The sequence below is a fragment of the Acinonyx jubatus genome, chromosome A3 (genome assembly GCF_027475565.1).
Source record: "Acinonyx jubatus isolate Ajub_Pintada_27869175 chromosome A3, VMU_Ajub_asm_v1.0, whole genome shotgun sequence".
Classification (NCBI taxonomy): Eukaryota; Metazoa; Chordata; class Mammalia; order Carnivora; family Felidae; genus Acinonyx; species Acinonyx jubatus.
The window spans coordinates 62363501-62386590 of NC_069388.1; the positions used below are offsets into that span (position 1 = coordinate 62363501).

The 23090-nt window shown below is 39.0% G+C and overlaps 1 protein-coding gene and 1 long non-coding RNA gene across 2 annotated transcripts in view; one reads left to right on the forward strand and one right to left on the reverse strand.

Annotated features, from left to right (window-relative positions):
- Positions 1-4341: 4341 nt before the first annotated feature.
- The window catches only part of LRPPRC (leucine rich pentatricopeptide repeat containing), a 108340-nt gene continuing 89591 nt past the window's right edge, over positions 4342-23090 (reverse strand). Inside the window, exons 31-38 of the mRNA XM_027072562.2 lie at positions 19059-19147; positions 15394-15598; positions 13497-13636; positions 13249-13364; positions 10646-10720; positions 8691-8775; positions 6365-6507; positions 4342-4501 (exon numbers count right to left, since the gene is read on the reverse strand). Of these exons, the coding sequence (XP_026928363.1) occupies positions 4445-4501; positions 6365-6507; positions 8691-8775; positions 10646-10720; positions 13249-13364; positions 13497-13636; positions 15394-15598; positions 19059-19147 (910 nt within the window). The 3' untranslated portion in view covers positions 4342-4444. The remainder of the gene's footprint in view (positions 4502-6364; positions 6508-8690; positions 8776-10645; positions 10721-13248; positions 13365-13496; positions 13637-15393; positions 15599-19058; positions 19148-23090) is intronic.
- LOC128311184 (uncharacterized) lies at positions 13630-18391 on the forward strand. The gene is made up of 2 exons (XR_008289291.1): positions 13630-14152; positions 17367-18391. It is a non-coding gene; the product is annotated as an uncharacterized LOC128311184 (long non-coding RNA).

The window sequence follows — 23090 nt, forward strand, 5'->3', positions numbered from 1 at the left end:
CCAGGGTATAGAGCAATATCCTGGTCCCTATCACATGGTGTCTGCCCAAGACACTAGGGCAGGGGAGGTGAGAGGCAGGTGGAGCACAGCCCATTTCTGTTGGCAACCGGGGAACAGCAGCAGCCATGTGGTATCAGCAGCTAACAAAACAGTAATTTTTAAGCAGCAGGTTGAGATTTTTTAGCACACACCAACTCAAAGACCAGAAAAACACTTCTCAGCTTTCTATGTAGTAATAGTGCCGTTTATTGTATGATAGTCTTGCCATTTTGTAAAGTTGGATCAATTCCTTGTTTCCCCGAACCGCCAAAAAGCTCCACTGTCCCTCTTTTTGTTGATTCCACTCTTACACTGAGCTGCACCATCACACATTTGAGAGCCCTCCTCATGGCAATAAAGTTGAGTGTGTTTTCATTTGGGCACATGGGTTTTAAAGAACTTGTTGGGCCTCAGCCCCCAATATCCGAGCTCCTAGCTACCGAGTGGCATCTTTGATCTCTTGGGAAGAAGTGTGAGGAAACCCACCAATGCATGCAAGGCACACATCTCAGAATAGGACTTGAAAAGCAGGACAGGTGCTGTGTTGTTCATTGTCATTCAACGATGCTCACTGGGTTGTCAGTGCCAGGTTCTGGTTCTAACTGGTCGCCCTGCAAAGCACCAGGAGACCTCAGTTTAGGGGAGGAAACGACAAAAGCAAGTAAATAATGAGAATTTCAGTAAGTGTATGCCTGGGGCAGGGTTGGTGAAGATACTACTTTCAAGAGATCTCTGTAAGCATGGATCCCAACAGCCAGCCATTGTCCAAACTAATGTGCAGGGATGGTTAAGCATGAAGTCGGTTAAATGTTTTTGCTCTGCCTGAACCGGATGATGTTTCTTTTCTTTGTGCAAAAAAGAAAAAGATAAGTGCCTATTTTGAATTTGCAAATGCAGCCATTTCCTTTATTTGTACTAAGGCTGCATAATGTGGGCTTTGTAAAGTCCACAGGTCTGAAAGCAGGATACATTTCTAATAGAAACAGCAAAGCGATAAATTACCATGATTTTGTACCCCCTGCAGCTATTAGCTCCACCATACTTGAGGAATGTTGCTTTCATTTTATAGAAACTCTACAAATATTGGTTTGTCAGAAAGACAAATATTAAATGAAAATTGTCCTCAAACACGAGAAAAAGTATGCAGAGTACACACATGGCAGACTTGTGGAATAAACTGTATGGGGAAGAACAGTGTGCAATACAATTTACTGGAATTCACAAACTCGGGTGATTATGCCAGAAACTGAGTATTCGACTAAATGGAAGAAAATAACTTTACAATGTAAAGCTGTCCAGACTGGGAACACTTGTGTTAAATGTGAAAGCTTGCTTTTTAAAAAACAGAATACCCTAACAGTTTAGAGATTCTGATTTGACTTTTAACGGGATTTTTAACTGAATTTAAAATTTAACTGGATTGCTTGTTTTTTTGAAAGTCAATCCCAGCCATATCACAGCACTGTGATACCGGGGGGTACATTAACTTCTGTAAGCCCCAACTTTCTCATTGTAACTGTCAGGTAAGAGGAGCGTCTGATGCACAGTAGCGGGTACCCATGGTTAACCCCACAGAACACGTGGCCCTGACAACGGTACCTGGGGGCTTGCAGCCAGGTCTGTGTGAGGTCCAGGGGCGCAAACACGACACAGAGAACTGGTCCTCAAGGAATTCATGAGCTGCCTGACACCTGCTCTTTTAAGTGGCTACAGGAGCCCTAGAGAGACAACGAATGTGCTGGGTGGGGAGAAGGGCCAAGAAGCTGCAAAGAGAAGACCCCAATGCTGGCCACAATGAGCACGCCCAAGAAAGGAACAGGAGGGTAGGGAGGAGGGAAGTGTGCCCGGGACTGATCCGTGGTGGTCCCAGTCACCTGCACGGTGTGGAATGCTGCTGACACTCAATGCAGATAAAACCCCCTTCATTTTCAGTGTCCACTTACCATGCGTCCAACTCTACTAATTCTTGCCAACTTTGTACCTCAGAGATCTCAAATTAAATATCCACTTGTCCTTACAACAGAGAAGCTATGATTTCATTTGGTTCTCCACACACAAACCATACACCATTTAACAAAGAAATTCTGGTCGCAACAGAGGCCACCACACAATTTTTAATTTAAAAATTTAAGACTACGGGGCACCTGGGTGGCTCAGTCAGGTAAACGTCCAGCTTCGGCTCAGGTCATGATCTCATAGTTCATGAGTTCAGGCCCCGCGTTGGGCTCTGCGCTGACAGCTCGGATCCTGGAGCCTGCTTCAAATTCTGTGCCTCCCTCTCTGTCTCTGTCCCTCCCCTGCTCACACTCTGTTTCTCTCTCAAAAATAAACATAAAATTAAAAAAAAAAATTTAAGACTAAAGTCCTTGAAATGATAAAAGTGGTTATACAAAAACTTGATAAAATTAAAAATGAGGAAGCTCACAGGTTTTTGGGGTACAATTTATTCAAAGCATTTCACAATAAAATTATATTAGGTTCAAATACATGAACATACAATTACATATAAAACACTGTACTTTCCAAAAGTTTACAATGATGTTTACTTTTTAGACTGTTCCCTTGTAATTTTAGTCTAAAACATTATTGAGTTCTAGAATTGTGTCTGCTCTCTATTTGTTTCAGTTTTGCAATTAGACATTTAGAAAGCATTTATTAGCCCACCTAGAATATACAATTATATTTTAAATATTTAAATTCGAGGGGGAAGCAGTTATAGTGCTGTTTAGAGTGCTAATGATAGATAATAGATAATAATAATAGAATGCTAGATAATGCTATTTCCTCTGTACTACCCTGCATTTTATCAGAGTCCATATACAAGGCTGGCTTAGAGTCACTTCATACAAGTAAGACTATATTCTGTACTCTCAAGTCTCTGGCCCAGGCAACTGAGAAGTCCAGGGTAAGCCCCAAGGCCGTGCCTCATCTGAGAGACCTGTTTCAATGGAGATCAGTAAAATATTGCTCAACAAACTTTTGGTTAGTGTAACTGCAAAAAATAAGGCCAGTGGAATCACTAATGGAGTGAGGCTCTTGGCAAATCCGACAATATCAAAACCACAACAGGTACGGGTCCTGCACCTGGCGCAAACAAAGGAGAGCTTCATTAAGTCCTCTAGGCCAGGACTCGACATTGGCTGAGGCCTCTGATGCGTTAGGTCTAACTGCACAAAACAGAGACAAAGGAAACAATGCCACGATGACATTTACTTCTTGGCTTCCCTCCTTCAGCCTCCTCTTTCATGCTACTTGCAGGCTCTAGATGAAGGATGGTTGGTTCCATGAAGACTCAGGTTAGCAGCACAACCAGCATGAGGCCAGCTTACTTCCTGCAAGGCAAGGTCTCCCCTCGTGTAGATAGTGGGAACCACTGATTTCAAATGGGAGAAGCAATACGCCAAAACAAGGATAAACCTCCAATAAAACATTTTCAGCTTTCTTGGTAATTAACTACCTAATCCCCAAATAGGTCGCTGTTACATATTAAGATACTTTCGTAATGGTAAACTGTTTCACAACCCAGCCTGCATTCTTTTACAGTAATTGCTAAACGATTTGGGGATAACTTTGACAAAACTGAATACAAACCACAATCTCCTTCCTATATAAGATCACATATTCATAGGATGAGTATGAAGTAACAAGCCTGGTATGGGATGTACCTATGCTGACAAACACCCGAAACCAAGACAAGAGGAAATGCGCTGCTCGGCTTCATGACCAAAGTCATGGCTAGGACTCAGAGGCATCTATGAACAGAGGCCCTCGGAATTCTTCGTGATACAAGGGAAAGCATAGTGGGGAGTGTCCAGGCGTTGGCAAATAGCACCCTGACCGAGAGCAAGCAACAGTCTGAGTTTCTGCTTTCCACTGGAAAACAAGTGCTAGATGACTTACAACATGGCTGCTAGTGCCAGCATTTTACAAAATTGGAAAATTATGCAGGGTTTCACACATGAAGAGAATTTCCTATCATAGAATAGTAAAGCCTTAGAAGGCGCACTGAGCATCATTTTGTCTAGCTCCAAAATTTTCACATAAACAATATTAACAAGCAAGTCTTAAATAGAGGAATAACATTTTATGAAAATAATGAACAAAACAGAGCAGGGGAGACATCAAGAGTGTTTGAGAGAAGAACCTTGAAAAGGTACAGCTTCAAACGTCAGACACCATGAAGAAAATGCCGTATATTTATGTTGTAGGCAAAACCCCAACAAAGCCTAGTGACTAAGTGCACGCCATTGCTGTCAATAAGGTGTTGAACATGTACTTTATGAATAAAAAAAATACACAAAGTAACTTTTCATTTATTTATTCTGTCCTCTCAAATATATTTAAAAAATAACATTTTAGACACTGAACCACAAATACACACAAAATAAAGTAGTGACTGCTTATTTCACAGAGGATTTCCCCTTGATTCCTTTAGCTGCTTTGCATAAAATTCGAAGCTTTCCTGTTGAGACAAAAGGGAGGGAAGTCACAGGTACAGTTTCTAGCAAGAGCTGATGGCACAAAACTCAGAAGTCATAAAATGCTGCACAGTGATAGCAAAGACCACCGGGCCCGTGGCAGCTGCTGTCTTCTCAAGCCTCCGCACTCCTTTCTATTCATGAAATCACCAGTTCAAGGGCCCCAAGTCCAGAGTTAAAGCCAGCACCAACAGCCTCCACCGTGTGGGCACATAGGTATTTACGCCTGGGTACGGAGGGTTCAAATAAACATGGTGTACTAACTTGCAAATTAATGACACAATAAAAAGGAATTTGGCATGTATGATTTCTCTTATTAGAACAAAGCAAAACAAAATTTACTGGGCAACCAATTAAAAATGGGCAGAGGACCTGAACAGACATTTTTTCCAAAGAAGACATCCAGATGGCCAACAGACCCAAGAAAAGGTGCTCAACATCACTCATCATCAGGAAAAAGGCAAATCAAAACCACAATAGGTAGCACCTAATACCTGGCTAGTATCAGAAAGACAAGAAGTTAAGTGATGGCAAGGATGTGGAGATAAGGGAACCCTCGTGCACTGCTGGTGAGAATGCAAACTGGTATAGCCAGTGGAAAAGGCAGTATGGAGGGGTTCTTCAAAAAACTAAAAATGGAAATACCATATGATCCAGTAAGTCCACTACTGAGTATTCACCAAAAGAAAAGAAAAACAGCAATTTGAAAAGACATGCACCCTCATGTTCACCGCAGTATTATTTACAGTAGCCAAGACACGGAGACAACTTCAGTGTGCACGAGCGGATGAATGGATAAAGAAAATGTGATGTACGTATCATTATATATGTATGACACATACAACGGATTATTATTCAGCCACAAGAAGAATAAAATCTTCTCATTTGCAACAACATGGATGGACCCTTGAGAACGTTAAGCGAAACGGAATAAATCAGAAAAGGTAGATACTATATAGCCTCACTTACATGTGGAATATAAAAAACAAAACAAAAATCAAAAAACATAAAGCCCCAAGCTCATGGATATAGAGAACAGACTTGTAGTTGCCTCAGGTGGGTGAAGGGGGTCAAAAGGTACAAATTTCTGGTTATAAAATGATTAAATCATGGGGATGTAATGTATAGGGCTAGAATATTGTAGTGCATGTCTTTTTTTTTTTTTTTTTTAAATAGGCTCCACGTCCAACATGGGGCATAAACTCAAAACTCTGAGGTTAAGAGTCAGATGCTCTACCAACTGGGCCAAACAGGTGCCCCACATATTTTAAAGTAGCTAGGAGAGTGGATCTTGAAAATTCTTATCACAAGAAAAAAAAATTTATAACTATGTGTGGTGTGGATGTTAATGGATTTACTGTGATCATTATAAAAAAAAATACCGAATCGTTACGTTATAGTTCTGAAACTATTATAAGGTTACGTCAATTACACCTCAATAAAAAAAGAAACCTTCCTAGATGAAGAAATAAAAACCAACTTGTTTAAAATGAACAAGTAATTAATAGGGACACAATATACTAGGCTACTGAAATACAGGCCATTAAATCCTATTTCAAGTTGAAATGATGAGAGAACTGCCCCAAGGACATTTGATAAATCCATACCTATAGTTGAAGGTCTGAGACTGACCTTGTGTTTTAAACCTCAGCCCCAGAGTGCTACGTTCTCCCACAGCCAAACTCACGGCAGGACTATTCAGTTCCTGAAGCTCTCCCCTGAGGGTTCTTCACAGAGATCTAATCCTCATGTAATTAAGTATTCAACTTATTTTTTTTTTACACATTAATATGAAGCATACGTAAATCTGTAGAGGTATTTTTTCTCCTTAATTAAGAAATACTCACAGGGGGTTCGGTGAAAGGGACAGGCTCACCAGCATTCTTCAGCAAAACTGCGTAACGCTTTAGAAACAGATCATTCAATTTTATATTCCTTGCAGTCAAATTTTCATACAGTGCTTTAGCAGACGCAGCATCCTTGTCTAAGACTGAAAAAAAAGATATTAATCATAGATAAAGACCACCTACCTTACTCTCTTCTCAAAACAGCCGTTCAAGGACTCCCGAATCCCTTTATCCCAAGGCAAATGAATAGTTAACTACTTTCAGCAAAAAGCCACATTCAGAAACTACCAGCTCCCTCCCTCGCTCTTCCCCACACCTGTAATTCAGCATTATTCAGTATAAAAGAGAAGATGATAAATAAGGCTATTAAGAGACCCAGGATAGTTAAAGTGGCCATAAACCAAAGTAAACATACACCATTCAACACTCTTCTGCTTAAAATCATACTTAAAAAAAGAAAAAATTTTTAAAGTTTATTTATTTTTGAGAGAGACAGAGACAGAGTGTGAGTGGGAGAGGGGCAGAGAGAGAGAGGGAGACAGAATCCAAAGTAGGCTCCCGGCTCTGAGCTTGTTAGCACAGAGCCCTACGCCGGGCTTAAACTCAAGGACCATAAGATCACGCTCTAAGCTGAAGTCGAACACTTAACCGACTGAGCCACCCAGGCACCCCTTAATCCACACTGCGAAATCAAGCCAATTCAAGGATTGTTGTGGGGAGGGTCATGTAAATTATGTGGAAATCTAGATCTACATCATGGTGAAGATCATCAGCTAAACACCACCAAAAAGACTTTCAATACATTCTCCTATTGTAAACTAAGCAAATATGAGGAATATATAGTTAGCTACAATGACAAAAATAATCTAAATACGTTAATCTACACACATCTACATAACATTAACGACTTACACTAATATTTCACTTAAATGGATGATGAAGTAGCCTAGGAGCTAAGTTTAGCTGGCTTTCCAGTTGTAGCTGATGTGTAGAAATTTTACTTTGAGGTTTACTATTGGGATCACAAGGTCTCTGCTAACAATCACTGTTGGTAACTCAACTCTTTAACATTTAAGCACCTAACAATCTCCTGCCCTACACCAGTGCTGTATAACCAATCCCAACTCCAGCACAGCCAGGGCAAGCCTGCAGGATGGACAGGAGAAGTCTAGGGATCAATCTCAGGATCTCCGAAAAGGGAGCGAGTGTGGGTGACTCATCAGCTCTCACTGGGCTTGAACAGATCTTTGCAGTTTGGGTGAAGTCAATTTCCTATCTATAAATCCTTTGTTATCCTCCCTCAGGGACCAAATCCTTTCATAGACACTGTCAAGGGCACAGCCCAAACTCTACCATCTTCCAGGACGCTATTCAGAAAACTCTTCCCTCTTGCCTTTCACTACCTTCCTGGTCTCCCTGCTCTTTCCTGTCCCAATTCCCAAGTGGGATTACAAAAGTTAGTAGCAGTTTTATGCTGTTTGACACTATTTTGTGGTATTTAGTCATTATTTAACATCTCCCAATCCCCCAAATGGAACTTTGAGAAATTTTGTGATTATTGCCTCTATTTTGAAATAGATCATGGTCACCTTGTAAGGTGGGGAGAAACGAAGAACCAGTTGACTAATTCTGATTGCAGTTTGTTGTCCTGACAACAATAAAATCAACAAAGCAATTCTTTATTTAGCCCTTGCCTCATGTGAGCAAATCAGTTCGTGGCAGCTGGATAGGTGATCATCACTTAGAAATGAAATGCTTAGATTTATCTTGACTACTGAGGAAACTTTAGCATGGCTCCCTTTCATGTGTGATGAGCTGGCAATCAGGGAGCAAAGTGCTTAAAAGAGTGGAATTTCAACTGTGGTTTAAAGTAAAATCTTGGGGCCCACTTTTAATGAAGAGGTCTGTTATTCCAGAAATGTAGGCAGGTGGGGAGGGTACTGAAGAGGCAAGAAGGCAAGTCACGTGACAGTCTCAAATATGTGCCTATTTCATGTTTTGTTTCAGGTGGCCTTGGGGAGACTGGATTGGTTCCCAGTGTGTGCACTCAAGTGGACTTCCAAGTCTTGCCAGGAGCCCAGGATCCTATTCAACAAAGCTGGGCCCCTCTGAAGATGCCCAGTGATACTTTTTAATGTTAAAATTAGATGAATAATTACCTATTTTTCTTAAATGTGCTTTTAAAACATATTCTGAAGCTAAGTCAATTATTTATATCATGATTACCTGATATTTAGGATTACTGTCTTTGAGCCAAAGACTTAGTTGACAACACTACAAATATCTAAATGACTTAAATATAACATAGTCAGATTAAACTTATTACCATAGCTTTTCATGATAGAAGTGTATGCTTCTTCCTTTTCAATTAATTCAGGAATCAATTCTAACAAAGATTTCAGAGTTGATGCCTAGGAAATTAAATACAGGAAATGTTACCACAGCTCAAAAGAAGAGTGAAATAAACCACTGGTATACGTACATTACATCAGAGAATCTTCACAACAGTTAGAAAAGAACTGCCTATTCAATTTAATAAACTTTTTTCCCTTCTAGTGTATCTTAGTATTTTATTGTTGATTGGATAACTGACAGCCAAAAAACATTTTTCAAAAGTTAATGCAATTCCACTTACACTTCTATAAACTGTTTTCTAAAATATCATAAAGACTGCTTCTTTTGTCAACTAGTAACCTTACCAAGAAATTAGGAAATCCTAAAGAGCAGAAACAGGTATCAACGATGTCTCAAGGTGCCAAGATTTTTAAACAAAATGTGAAGAATTCAGTCCTTCTGAGTTTTCATGCTTTGAATATAAACAGAGCATTTCCAGATATCCCTGGAATGTTTACTTGGTTACTTTCAGAGGTATCTAGACACGCCAATGGGTTTGGCTCCTATAGTGAAGACAGACCTGCCATACTCTAGTGAGTAACCAAACACATTCCAATATTGCTGGATAAACCAAGGATGGGTTTTATATACTACCTGGCTTAATTATTCTACTGTCAAACAGGCAGACACTGTAACTGGAATTTTTAAAAATCCTAATTCACTTTTTACATGTTTTCTCAACCTATATATCTGGACCTGCATCCTTCCAGGACTTCCTGCAATTTAAAGTCTCCTGGGAGGAACGTCCTCAACAGATGTTTCACTGTACATTTCCTGTCCATCTTCCAAGCAAGGCAGTAGGTACTTGGCATGTGGGCGCAGACCCGTGTGTAGAGCGACAAATGCCTTTTAGATTCCTTATACTTTTTAATCCACAAATTTTAAAAAAAAGTCTCTTTGAAAGGAAAAAGAGCAACTAATAAGTACTTCTGAAAAGCTGTTTGCTGTAAATAAATATGAGTAAGAGATAAAAAGTGCAACTGGGTAAATTAAAAACACCCCAAAACCAGTGTGTTAGTATGAGGGAAATTAAGGAGAACTAGACAGACTCTCAGACTAGAAACCTAAATGTTTTGCATAAAACAAACATTACAGCTGGCACTTGGTTTAAAACTTTGTATGTGCCCAAATAAACTGACAATGAGGTTTATGTTGCTTCAGAGGTAAAATCAGACCTACAAATATTTTTTGGAACTGTACTTTTATTTTTTTTTCACATCAAAAATAGGACTTGGCTTTGTTTTATACACACATACACACACGTAGCTTTTTAGTGTGAATGAGGTAACCACACAAATTGAGAACATTAATTTGTGGCACGTGCCAGTTTTAAAGCCAAGTGGCTCATCTACCTGACGGCTTGGACCTGAGAAATGGCTGGCATAGCCACCAGCACAGAGACGCTCTGCAGGACGACAGCTCCCTCTGTAGGGCTTCCCCACTGTTAAATGGACCAAGTGACCTAAGCAACAGGATTTTTATCTTCCTTTCTAGGGCCCTGTCTTTCTTCTTCTTCTTTTTTTTAAAGTAATCTCTGCTTATAATGAGGGGCTCAAACTTACAACCCTGAGATCAAGACTCGCACGCTCCATCGACTGAGCCAGCTGGGTGCCCCTGTAAGGGCCCTTTCTTGAGGCTCTTCACACACAACTACATGAACGGGCGATTCACTGCATGAACGTGTTTTGCATTTCCAGGACAAAAGGAGCCTGGACTGACTCTGTCTCAGTATCTAAAAAAGTGAACAAGTATAGACAAGCAAAATCTTCGGTCTCTGTAGTGTTTTTATGTAAGGCACTGAACCAACAAGCTCTTCTGTGAAGCTCAGGTCCCCGAACAAGACTGGCTTCTAGCCTCCCTGACTGGCCAGCAAATCCCGCACAGTACCTTTCCTGGTTTCCGAGAACTCCTAACGCAGAACACCAAGAAAATTGCAGTTTGTTCAGCAATCGCGCCACATCTCTAAAAATTGAAACGTTATTCAGTAAGCGAAGGTTTTTGATAAACAAGGAGACCAAGGTGAATATTTCCAATTAACAAAGTTCACAATAATACAGTAATGTGTCATTACCAACAGGAAGGCCTAATTGTCAACCACTTTTTTTAAGGCAAGAAAAAGAAAACAAACTCCAGCTATGCCAAGCTTTTGTGAGTGGAGTGCTGTCCTTGGCACCGCGAGTATGAAGTTTGTTTAAAAAGAAAAGGGAAAAATTAAACCGATGCTTCAACAACCACAGAATAAGGTTTAGGACTGCAAAGAAAGAGGGGAAAAAAGAAGCACTATTCCTCTCCAATTATTCTGCCAAGCATTCACAAGTGAGCTAGGGATCATAAGGTTAATTATACATTTAATAAGGTGTCAGGGAGATAACTGCTCGTTTCTTTATAAAAATTAAAATGTACAAAGCAAGTTCTCTTTAAAGTATAATTACCTACACTTATGCATACAAAAGGACTGATTTCAATCTCTCTATTTTATAAAAGGCTTTCATTGCAACAGACAGCCAGCGCTTGAGAAAGAGACAAAAGTTAAACTCAAAAAAAAAAAGTTTATATGACAGACCAGAGAAATCAAGTGTCTATCCCATCTTAGATGCTATAGTAAAATCAAATATGGCAAGACAATATTTTAGTTTACACTCATCACAGATGTCATTCTCTTAAGTTTCTAAGAGCACGTTGTTCTTTCAAAGCTTTAAAACATTGTCAATACTAAAACGGATAGTATAAAAAGAACTTTTGGGGACACACAGAGCATTTACATTATAAACTGATGTTTTCGACATCTGTGAATAAAATATTCTTCACCGCGGCAAGAATAATCTTTTACTGTTTGACAAGCAGGTAAAGGACAGGTGAAGGGTTTATCATCCAAAGCGTCTGTCTGCTGAAGGGGTTGACAACGAAGAGACCGTGGCCGATGTCTCAACGCACAGCTGCCACCAAGAGCCCTGCAGAGGCCGCTGTGTGAGTGCGGCTCCGAGGGCACAGGCACCCACCTCACCCGCTGGCCGCTGTGCACGCTAAGAGCCAGGGCGGTGATGGCTCAGCACAAGCTGGCAGATAAAACAGCAAGTGCCACTTTCTGAAGAACTATCAAGACAGTGTGTTGAAATGGAGTGAATACTATCACATGAATAATTAGAGACACGTAACACCCCCGGTAGGTGCACTTAGATATGTACAGATACGTACACGCAAAGATAAAGCTTTAGAGTTTATTTCTTTTAGGTGGAACTTTTAACACTAAAGGCAGCAAGACAAAACCACGAAAAGATTCCTGAAATCCCTATGTATGATTAACTGCCTTTGCTGTTTAGTTAAAAAAAAAAAAAAAAAAAAAAAAAAAAAAAAGGCGGGGAAGGGGAGAGGAGAAAAAAAAAAGTAACCAAACCAAACAAGAACATTCCCAATTAACTAGAATTTCTCTCTGTCCAGGAACAAAAAGTAAAACAAAAACAAAAACAAAAACAAAACAACCTCAGAGGCACATGCCAATTTCCACCTTTTGCAGAACTGTTCACACAGGAATTTCTCAAGAACTCCTTTTAAAAATGGCTTGGGTTCTGTTGTCAAACTAGCTGAACTTCAAGGATTAAAACTAGGGCTCCAGCACAGGGGTACGGTTTCCCCTTCCCCATCTACCACTTAATATGTTTCGCAGCTCGTAAAAATGGAATGGAATATAGTACTATTTACTATCAGAAATTGGTCCCAGGCCTCAATTTGACACAGGGAGTCTACACAAACACTGCTGTTGGCGGGATCACGGTGACTGTTTGACTGCCACCTGCTGGGAAGGGCTCCCCAGCGGTGCCTGTTTGTGTACATTGCCAGTGGCAGCTCCGATCACCCACCGTTCTGTCGGCACTTGGCACAGCTTTATATTTAGTGCTGTTAAAATGGCATGAATGCAGTTGTCTCCTTCCCTGAAGATTGCTAATTTAACTGCAAGTGCGGGCCACAGAGACCTGCATTTGTCATTTAATGTGTCTGTGACACACAAGTGAATAGAAAGCAAATTCAACTCTTAATAAACCTTGAATAAGGCACTGAGAATGTTTGAGTATTCAAGTGAGAAGCTGTACTTGAAAAGCAAACATTTCCTACTTTTTGTTTGCAAACTGTGTTGCCATGGTGATGCAGTCTTTAGAGCATTAGAGAAATTAAAGTAGGAAATCAAAGGAAGGGCTTTGCATTACCTATCTGCACAAAAGCATTGGTCTTTAAACCGTTCAGCAAAACACATCTTCCCTCACTCCCCCTTAAATCTAAGGGCAGTTCTAGTCCAGTCTGGCCATCTTTCAAACCAACAACCTCCCGCTTACAAGCCAGTCTTTGTCATGTGACCTGGATCCACAGTGAATTTAAATGTACTAGCAGCACCATGCTCTACTTCCAGTATGCTACCCTATACTTAGGTCTAGTAATTTCTCAGTTTATTTCCCATAAGCCACAAGCCCCACTGTCCAGATGTGGCGACTCGTTACCTGTAGGAGAGCTCTGGCGTCATCCACTTTGCCTGAATCCAGAAGCTGAAGGAAAAGATCAGTGACAGGTTTGTAAACTGCAAACTGATTGGCCAGTCTCTCTGCCATGATGCTTACTGAAAAAATAACAGGTAAGAAAACTCTTTTGTTTAAACTGTAGTATAACTCATCCACCAAAGAAACCTGGTCCAGCCTCACCAGAGAGAAAATGTGCTTCTGTGTTCTTTTAGCAAGAACAGCTCACTTACTCTTTTCAACTGCTGGTTCCAACTGCTCCTCTATTACTTTTCTGAATAAGTATGTCAAGCCAAAGTACTGGGGTTTCACGGTTTCATTTCCAGAAGTAAGCATATTTTCAATGTTTTCAATTGCAACATCTATGTTATTGCTGTCAAAGAGTAAAACAGATTATTAAAGAAGTATTTGCTTTTGTATTAATCTTGTAGGCAGTTTCAGTATAAGAACTTAAGAGATTGACACATACAAATACTTTAGGAAAAAGGGAAAACAGATTTACAACTAACCAGATAAAAACCACTAGGCAAAGCTGAACTGCACATTTAGGTCGCAAAAGCAATTGCTAGGCAGTTTATGCTACAATAATCGAAGTAGTTGCTTATTGTAAAACACTGCCCTAGAGACAAGATCAAACAGCTAATTAATGACAGTCCCTTAAGAAAATAGTTTACCTTAAATATTTAATTTGATTTTGTAGCTCTTTGGGTATCAAATGAAAACTTGTTTAAGTGCTCTAACTTCAGCTTTCTGATCTACAACTGCTTCCTGCTGCATGAGGTGAAGATAATAATTGCATAACACCTCAGGATTCTTCAAGCTGCTGCTGAGGTCTTCGAAGGTCTATTTGCATGTCTTTCAACCAGTCACATCAATTTGTTTTTGTCAGGTATCATACATTTGAAAAATAATTAATTTATACTAAAATTCTCAGAAAAAAGTACCTTTACACTCAAAAAAAAAATCAATTACATGGCCCTATTTAACAAGTTATGATAAAAAATGATCTGTATGACTATCTTTTTGGCCAAGGTACTCCTAACTGATACTTTACAGTCATGATATGGTACTCAGAATCCAAATAATCAATTTTTTGTTGGAATTCTTACCTAAAACATAAGAATCCTCTAATAAAAATGAACACCCTGTTACAGTAAGTTTTTCTCATGGGTTTCAGTGAGATAGTTCCTTAATAGTGAATAAAATCACATTCTCTACATCATATAAAACTGTGTTTAATATGGTAGCATTTTAAAATTCATCCAGATCTTACTTGGATAATTTCCTTGATCTTCTAACCTAAAATAATCACATCCTCTTATTAAGGGAAAATTCAAAGTTCTATCTGGCAGGGGATGGGAACCATTTTAAAAGGAAAAAACAAAACAAAACACAGCTTTTCTGCCCAAAGAAATAGAAACAAACAAAAGACCCTGCAAAAACAAACATTATATTTTGATTATCGCAACCCATCAACTGTATGTGAGATTAACTACTCAAGAACAAAGCACGCAGAGTGTCAATTCCATAATTATCCCATGAATCTTTAACTTAGGCAACGTACTTTCCTAGAGACGTTAATAAAAATCAAGTTCTGATTTACTGCTACAGTGGCATGTCTCCATAAGGAATCTAGAGGTGATGGTAAAAGAACCACCTCTAAACACCTCTTTTCCTATGCGTGTGTGTTGACAGCAGGGATGGGAAGGATGGTGGGGGAAACAGAAATGCCCATTTTTAACAAGCTTGCTTGTCCCTCCGCACTCACAATGTTCTAGCAGAGTGTCACCCTCAGTGTTGCTGACAATCATATGAACTCATTTTTCACGTTTGTAACAGTGTTTCAACACAAGGGCCTGGCATGCACATGAAGAAAGTTACCACCATGGAGAAAGTTTCACAATTTTGAAAAATTTGGTAAATGTCATTCGTTGGTCTAATTTAAAGCTAAAACACATTTTGTAACACATAATTATTCCCTAATAGTTCGAGGACAATCAGCAACTGACATCAATATTTCCTCTGTGTTGATACGGCTTCTAATAGCCTAAGAAAAGTTTTTAAAGGTGGTATTTGAGATAATGCTCCTTCTAGTATCCAGTGAAAGAAAAGAAACTTGAAAATACTCACTTCTTTATTTGTGCCAAAGCAATGTTATTGATGAAAACCATATTTGAAAGTCCAATTGAATCTTCAAGTCCATTTACCATCTTCTGAATCTCCTGTATACTTTCTACATCACCCTTCAAGGCACATGCCTGAATAAGGCGGGTCACTGCTATCCTAGAAGGTGTTTGCTCCAGATCTAAGGCGGTTTTTAGCGTTTTTAGAGCCTCTACAACAGAAAAGCAGGCGACAGAGTTCTTCTTTTATGAACCGTACTGACTAATGCATTTTGAAAACCAGCTTTTAGATACGAGTACCAAATGGCTACACACAAAAAGCTATGAATAATTTATTCTAGATTACAGAAAACATTAATACTTTATGAGAAACCTAAAAAAAATAATGATCTATTTGGCTATCTATAAAATATCAGAGGCCAGAGAAATTTCTTCTTTAAATCTCAGAGAAAACACAAATGTTACTGACAGAATATGGGTTCCCTTCAGGGATAACATTTAGTGACCAATTTTAAGGAAACTGACAAGTTCAGAAAAATAGAAATAATTTTAAAAATTAAAGAGTCTCCATAAATACTGTAACTTCTACCACATTCATACTTTACCAGATTTTATTACATTCAAACATTACCTGCTTATCCAAATCTAATATCCCAAAGATTCATCTTTGGAAACAATGTCTCTCTCTAAACAGGAGCGATTACACAGAAGCAGCCAAACTAGAACATTCAACTTCCACACTAACAAATTCATTTTAAATGACTGAACACTTGGTAGATATAGAAAATAAAGATCATCAGATTCCCATGGATATAGCCACAGGTTTTTTTTTTTTTTTTTTTTTTAAGTATCATACTTGTAAGTACTTGATTACGGATAAATATGAAATATCTTGATTTACTGACTCATGTGCCAGTGTAGCGAAATCATTACATTAAAGTAAAGTGGTAGACTGGGGGGGAAATTTAACACTTAGCCTAACAATCACTACTGCTATCAAGAAAAACTTCACGGCTGTTTAGAATTAAAGCAATGTAACCTAGAAAAAATGGAGACTCTGAAGGCAGCTTCCAAATGAGAACAAACCTATCTTTTACAGAAGAACGAGGGAAAGGGAATAACTAAACAGTCTATTAAAAGTGCTACAAAAAAAAAAAAATACGCTCAGTGTTTATTATTGAGGAAACAATTTTTAACTACTACAAACAAAAAATCCAAATCCGTGATTCTCAAATGGGAAAAATAGGTACTTCAAAAGGCACATTCTCTAATATTTTGTAAATACACACGTATAACTAGGAAACAAAATGTTACTGATATTGTTTTAATAATATAATCTATGAAACAAGCTTGATAAAATCTTCTTTAACTGGTAGTCACACATAGATAATCAACTTAAAAATATTCTTTTAACTAAGAATACAGGCTGCTAGGGAGGATCTTCCCACGACTGGATCAAAACAGTACCAAAAACAAGATAACAATAGTGTTGAGCATTTACTACACGTAGACACAATAGTCAGCAGCTACAATCACAAGTACCCTTCTGAAGTAAGTACCAATTTTATAAGTGAGAAACTGAGACAACAGAGTTTAAATAATTTGCCCAAGGTCATATTGCTAGACAGCAACCCAAGAATCCAACACCCCCACACCTGCATCTACGGGTGCATGTGTGAGTGAGAGAGAAGGACGGGGACAACAGACCATTGTATGTCCACTCAAAGGGAGCATGAGACCTTAGAACCTAAATCAAATTCCCAGAACAGGAATTGCCTTCCATATAGTTTAGGACCCAAGAGACACTCAAATGGTACCCATCCACACTCTCCCCCTGAGTCCTTTTCACAGTCTCCTTAATTTACTAGTAACACTGATTATATTGCCAAGATGCCATATAAATCAGCTATTAATATTCCAGAACAGTATACGCTTATAAAATTAGATTAAGATTGAACTGGCTTTATTTTTCTGCGTTAGATGGCATTGAGAAAAAGAAACCTGAAAAAGAGAAGGGAATTTTAAAAACTGGGAGCCCTAGTCAGCCATGGAGCAAGATAAGGAGATGGAGACTGTACCAACACCATTGCCACCCTTGCCAACGACCACAGGACTCTAACAGGTTAGCTGACGGCAACGGTGGCATGGGGGGTGGAGGCGGGAGTGTGGCAGGGCTCCCACTCTCGGCCAACTTCCTGCTGAACTGAACAACTGAGAGGAGTAGATGTGAAATCACATCATAAAGTTTCTTATAGTTTTCATAGGGTATCTAATATACAAGCGAAGGACAGTAGTCAAGTTAAAAAAATTCAGTTCAGATTCAGCTCAAAAATTAACCCCTCAAAATTAAAAAAATGTTGTGTCTTTATCTCCATGTCTACAGAAATATTTATATGGGGAGCAAGTTTACAATGTTTTAAAACTCTTTTTCATTCTACATTAAATGTGAACTTGACAAAAAGCCTTTTTTTTTTTTTTTTTTTTACATTGAAAATGAAATGACAGCTTTTAAAGTTTTAGTAACAAGCCCTGTCCAAAAGGACTGTCTAGATGGGCTGGCCCTGCCTGTGGAGTGCTGTGATAGAAATTTTGCAAAAGAGAAAAATCATCATTTACCTACTCTGTCCTAATCAATGAGAAGACCTCTAAAGACCAGCGTATTTAAATATTACAGGCCAACATTAAAGATGCACAATTAACAACTTTCTCTCAGGGATGGGAAATTATTTTATAAATGTGCAAGTGAAGAATCACATCATTACTACAGAGCGAGGAAGAAAGGAGACACCATACTGAACAGTGAGAGTTTTTTCAACGTTCCTTAAAGATTTCCTACGTGGGTTTTGTTAGATTGGAAAACTGTGGTTTTAATGGTTTTACTGTATTGACTAAAATTCAAACGTAAAGCCTGAGAGAGGACGCTTACCTACATTTAAGAGAGTCATCGTTTTCCTCCTGGGGAGCTCACTCATAAGATCTCCAGATCCAAATCCATCCACAAATACCCTCTACCAAACAAACGGCCCCCTTTCCAGTCTTCCCCAAAGTCCTCTCCACAGCTTTCTGGGGTTATTTTCTTAACGTTAATTTAAAAACACTAAACTCTAAACTCCAAACACTGTATTTTATTGCTGTTGGTATTATGAACTATTGAAAAAGTATTAGATTAAGTTTTAAAAATCAATATTATAATCATTTGGTGCACAACCCCACACATTTAACACTCAATTTAACTCATTTGCTATCTCACACACAACCAACACAATATGCAAGAAACAACTGCTGGGAATTGTTTCAGATGCTCTAAAGTATGTTAATTTCCAAAGCAAAATGACTTGTGCTGTGAATTTTAACGCACTTGAAAGCCTGTACTTTCTCTCGTTCTGGAACACAAATTTTGCATGTCTGAAGAGCTGTGATTCATCTTAAGAAAACCCATCTTGTGTTAAATGGAATGGAAACTGGACTAAGTGGTCAAATGACAAGTACATTCATATTCAAGCTGTATTATAAATGCATGTACAGTAATTTACGTCTCTCAGCTACCACAAAAGGCTCTTGATAAGCAGGTAATTTGCTAAATGGACTCCTTTATCCAAGTATTCGAAGGGCGTTACAAGAAAAATCTGCAGAGGCATTAATGTGACGTAAAGGTCAAGCATTGTGACATACCTTTCAAATAATCCCGCCTAACTTGCGTTATGATGAGGAGGCTGTTGGCAGCATCGTTCAGTGTGAAGCCCTTGATGTGGGTCTCAGCGCTAAAAGAAGCAGACATTTAGAAAGGAATTACTGACATGCTTCTGATACGATAATAAATGGTTGAGCACCAAGGTGAAATTATAAAAACTACTGTTCGTATGTTAAAAATATTGCTGCAAAATATCGACCTGGAGACAGCTTTTGTGTTATCCTGTCAATGGTTATAGAAGGATAATTTTTTTTTGCATTCTGACAGATGACAAAGTTGGAAATGAGCAACAAAAGAAACAAAGTACAAGATTTTTTTTAAACAATCGGTTCAGATTCTTGAATGCTGACATATTAGATGACTAAAATAACTGCATGCCCTGCATTGTTCGGCTGTATCCTAAGCTGGATACTTTTTCCTCTTTTTTCTACATTCACCATAATTATAAAATGTAAAACTATTCTTTCAGCAACAAAAATGAACATTTATTTCCAGCGCTGTATATTTTAAATATAAATGAAAGCATATTACTAACACCGTATCATTTGGTTGATTAATTTTCAAATTTCTGTCATCTAGATACATACAGGTTTTAAAGGTGAGCATACTGCACAACTAAATCCATCGTGACATTAAAATTGAAAATTTCACTCAACAATCTTGTCCCAGCCTTTTAATTTGGCAACCACCCCCCCCCCCCCGCAACTTTTTAAAACTCAAGAGCAAAAATCGCTTGACTTCTGGCTAAAACCGACATGATTAAAAACCCTAGCCTGGGATGATTTCTGTTTGCTACACTGTTTGCACATCTCCTGTGATGAAATTTCAGTACCCTTAATGCCCCCAAGGGTTCATCTCCCGATGAGGAAATCCCCACAGGTCACGAGGAGCAAAAGCAATCGCCGCCATTTGCCTTAGCAAGCTCGGTGCTGATCTTGCTGCCAACAACCTCAGCCTGTCGACGTGAACATCGAAGCTGAGCAGATTGCGAGAAAAGCAGGGTCACTCCTAAATTATTCTCGTCAATCCCAAGAAAATCCTCCAAAGACACGGTGACGTGCCCAGCCTCTCAGTCACTTCCAGCCTCTGAGATTCACCCCTGCAGTCCCCGGGCACAGGATTTTCTTATCCCCCCCCACCCCCTGCCTGACCAATCCTCTTAATCCCACCAAAGCACCCATTGCTCAGTTTGACTTTTTTCCTTTGTCCCATCTGTCAAAGCTTTTAAGTCAACAACTCGTGCATGAGACTATAAACTGCATAAAGGATTTACTTTCTCATTCTTTAGCATGATTAAATAAACAGAAGACACATTAAAATTAAGCTCACTTCTTAAGTCAACATTATTACATGTATTATACCATATTTACATGAAAATATTACCTAAAATTCATTGAGACCATGCAGTAACAAAACTTCCCTTTTAACTGACATTAAGTGTGAACTATCAACCTTTCAAAAACCTCAGAACACAGAACATTTTCTTTCAATAATTTCTTTCAATCTCAAGAAACTGCCTTTTCCATACAAATATGAAAGTGGGGATCAACAGAAAGACAGAAACTCTCTTCAGTTCTATAATACACTGAGCATCTATATTTTACATATGTACAAACTGACCAATCACAATAAAAATATATTCCAAACTGGCAAAAGGAAAAAAAAAAACTACAAAAATTTACTGGCAGAGATCTTTTTGTTGGACAATAAAAGTTTACTTCTGACCTACTTTGGATCTTTCCTTTTATTAAAAAAAAAAAAAATCTAATTCAGAGCCATCAAATCAAACTTCCTGTGATGATGGGAATATTCCTTATCCATGTTGTCCAGCACGGTCGTTAGCCACCAGCCACACGTGGTTATACGGCTACTGTGATGGAGGAATGGAAATGTCAATTTCCTAAAAACGCAGTTTAGTGTTATCAGAGATTTAAAACAATAATTTATCTCCCTTACTGATCTTTGGATAAGCACTTCTCCTCCCTTGAAAGCATTCATTATATCTAAATTTTTATTTTGAAACATGAGGAAGTGTAATTCTAACTAAAAATGAAAGAAAGTTGACTTCTTTAATTTTTTAAAGGCTGCTGTCACTGTTGAGGTGACATACTTTTGAGGTGCCATTATTTGTGGGGAAGGTTTAAATGACCTTCTGAAAATGAAGAAATCTCATTAGAGGTCAAGTCAATGCAACATATCAGAGAGTACAGCAAGGGTACAGCAAAAAAAGACTGCACTCTTTAGTTCACAGAGAAAACCGCTCTGAAGACTGAACAAGAGGCATCATGCAGGTAGAGTAACAACAGGTAGCTATCTATGGACTGCCAATAACAGTGCCAAAACACATGGGGGCACTGCCACTTGCTCATTTGGTCATGCTACATCACAATAAAGAAGGCCATTTAAAAAAAGCAACCGTTCTTTTTTACTCAGAGCACTGGTACGAAACTGGAAGAAGTGATGACCTCATTAGAAACGTGAACTTCAACTACCATTTCTGAAGTTCCAGGCCAGAGTTATTTTCAAAACAACCCAATGTAGATCTAACCCAAGGTACAATTCTTCAGAGTTCGATATAACATCTTCTCAGTTCAAGGGAAAGGATGTGCATCCAATCCCCAGATTAGGTGCTTATGGCATGGTAAGGCTTTGCATCTAGGATTCTCTTAGGTGCACCCAGCTGCATGTGGAAGGCAGCTACAAAATCCTCCTGGAAGGATAACACAGCTAAGATAAAAGTGCCCTCAGAGTACAGAAAGGCTTCATGGAGATCCAGAGAAAGAGGAAAAATCAACATACATTTTACACGTTGTGCACATAAGGGCAAACAGGAGGGCTGTGATTGCAGGCATCTTCTACCATCTTCTAGTTCAGCAGCTTTCACAACAACTTGTTTGATCAAGATCCCCATCACACAGGGTAAGGAACGTTTCACACAACCTACTAGTGTACATTTTACTAAATAAAACTCACAAAACCATCTTTATCACATGGAATGCTTCGATATTTTCTATTCTATTTCATTTACACAAAATGTTGGTCCTGTCTCACTAAAGAGATCCCATGACCCTTACTGGTTACAACTGCAGTTTGAAAAACCACTTCAATGAAAGATGTGCACACTGCATGAGCACTCTAGGGGGGAGGCAAGAGGCTGTTTAATCCTCTATTTTTAAATCTTATCCTCTGAAAAGTGTCTATTTTTTAAAGTTTATTTATTTATTTTGAGAGAGAGTGAGTGCATGCAAGTGAGGGAGGGGCAGAAAGAGAGAGGGAGAGAATCCCAAGCAGGCTCTGCGCTGTCAGCACAGAGCCCGACATGGGGCTTGATCTCAATGAACCATGAGATCATAACTTGAGCCAAGATCAAGAGTCAGATGCCCAAAAACTGAGTTACCCAGATGCCCCTCTATTTTTTGAGTATGTTTTATAATATACTTAACATGTGCTACATTAGTACAATTCATTACTAATGGATATGATCAAAATGTTTATGACATGTGATTATTGAATCACTTGGGGTGTTTAGTAATTCTGGGCCCCAAACCATTGCTGGGTGGATGGACTGAGTCAGATGGGGCTGAATCAGAACTTTTGGAGTGGGCTGTGGGGAATCTTCATGCTACCAGAATGTGAGGCTTGCAGTTCTAGAACAAACCCAATTAAAATGAGAAAAAATTACAATCTGTGCTTTGGGGAATTTCAGAGATCTCTGTGACCAACCCCAGAATTAAAAGTTTAAAAAAAAAAATTGGGGGGCGCCTAGTTGGCTCAGTCAGTTAAGTGTCTGACTTCGGCTCAGGCAGGTCATGATCTCACAGTTCATGGGCTCGAGCCCCACGTTGGGCTCTATGCTGATAGCTCAGAGCCTAGAGCCTGCTTTGGAATCTGTGTCTCCCTCTCTCTCGGCCCTTCCCCTGCTCATGCTGTCTCTTTCTCTCGCTCTTTCTCAAAAATAAATATGTTTTCTTTTTAAAGTTAAAAAAAAAAAAAACTTTTCTTCTTTGCTTCTA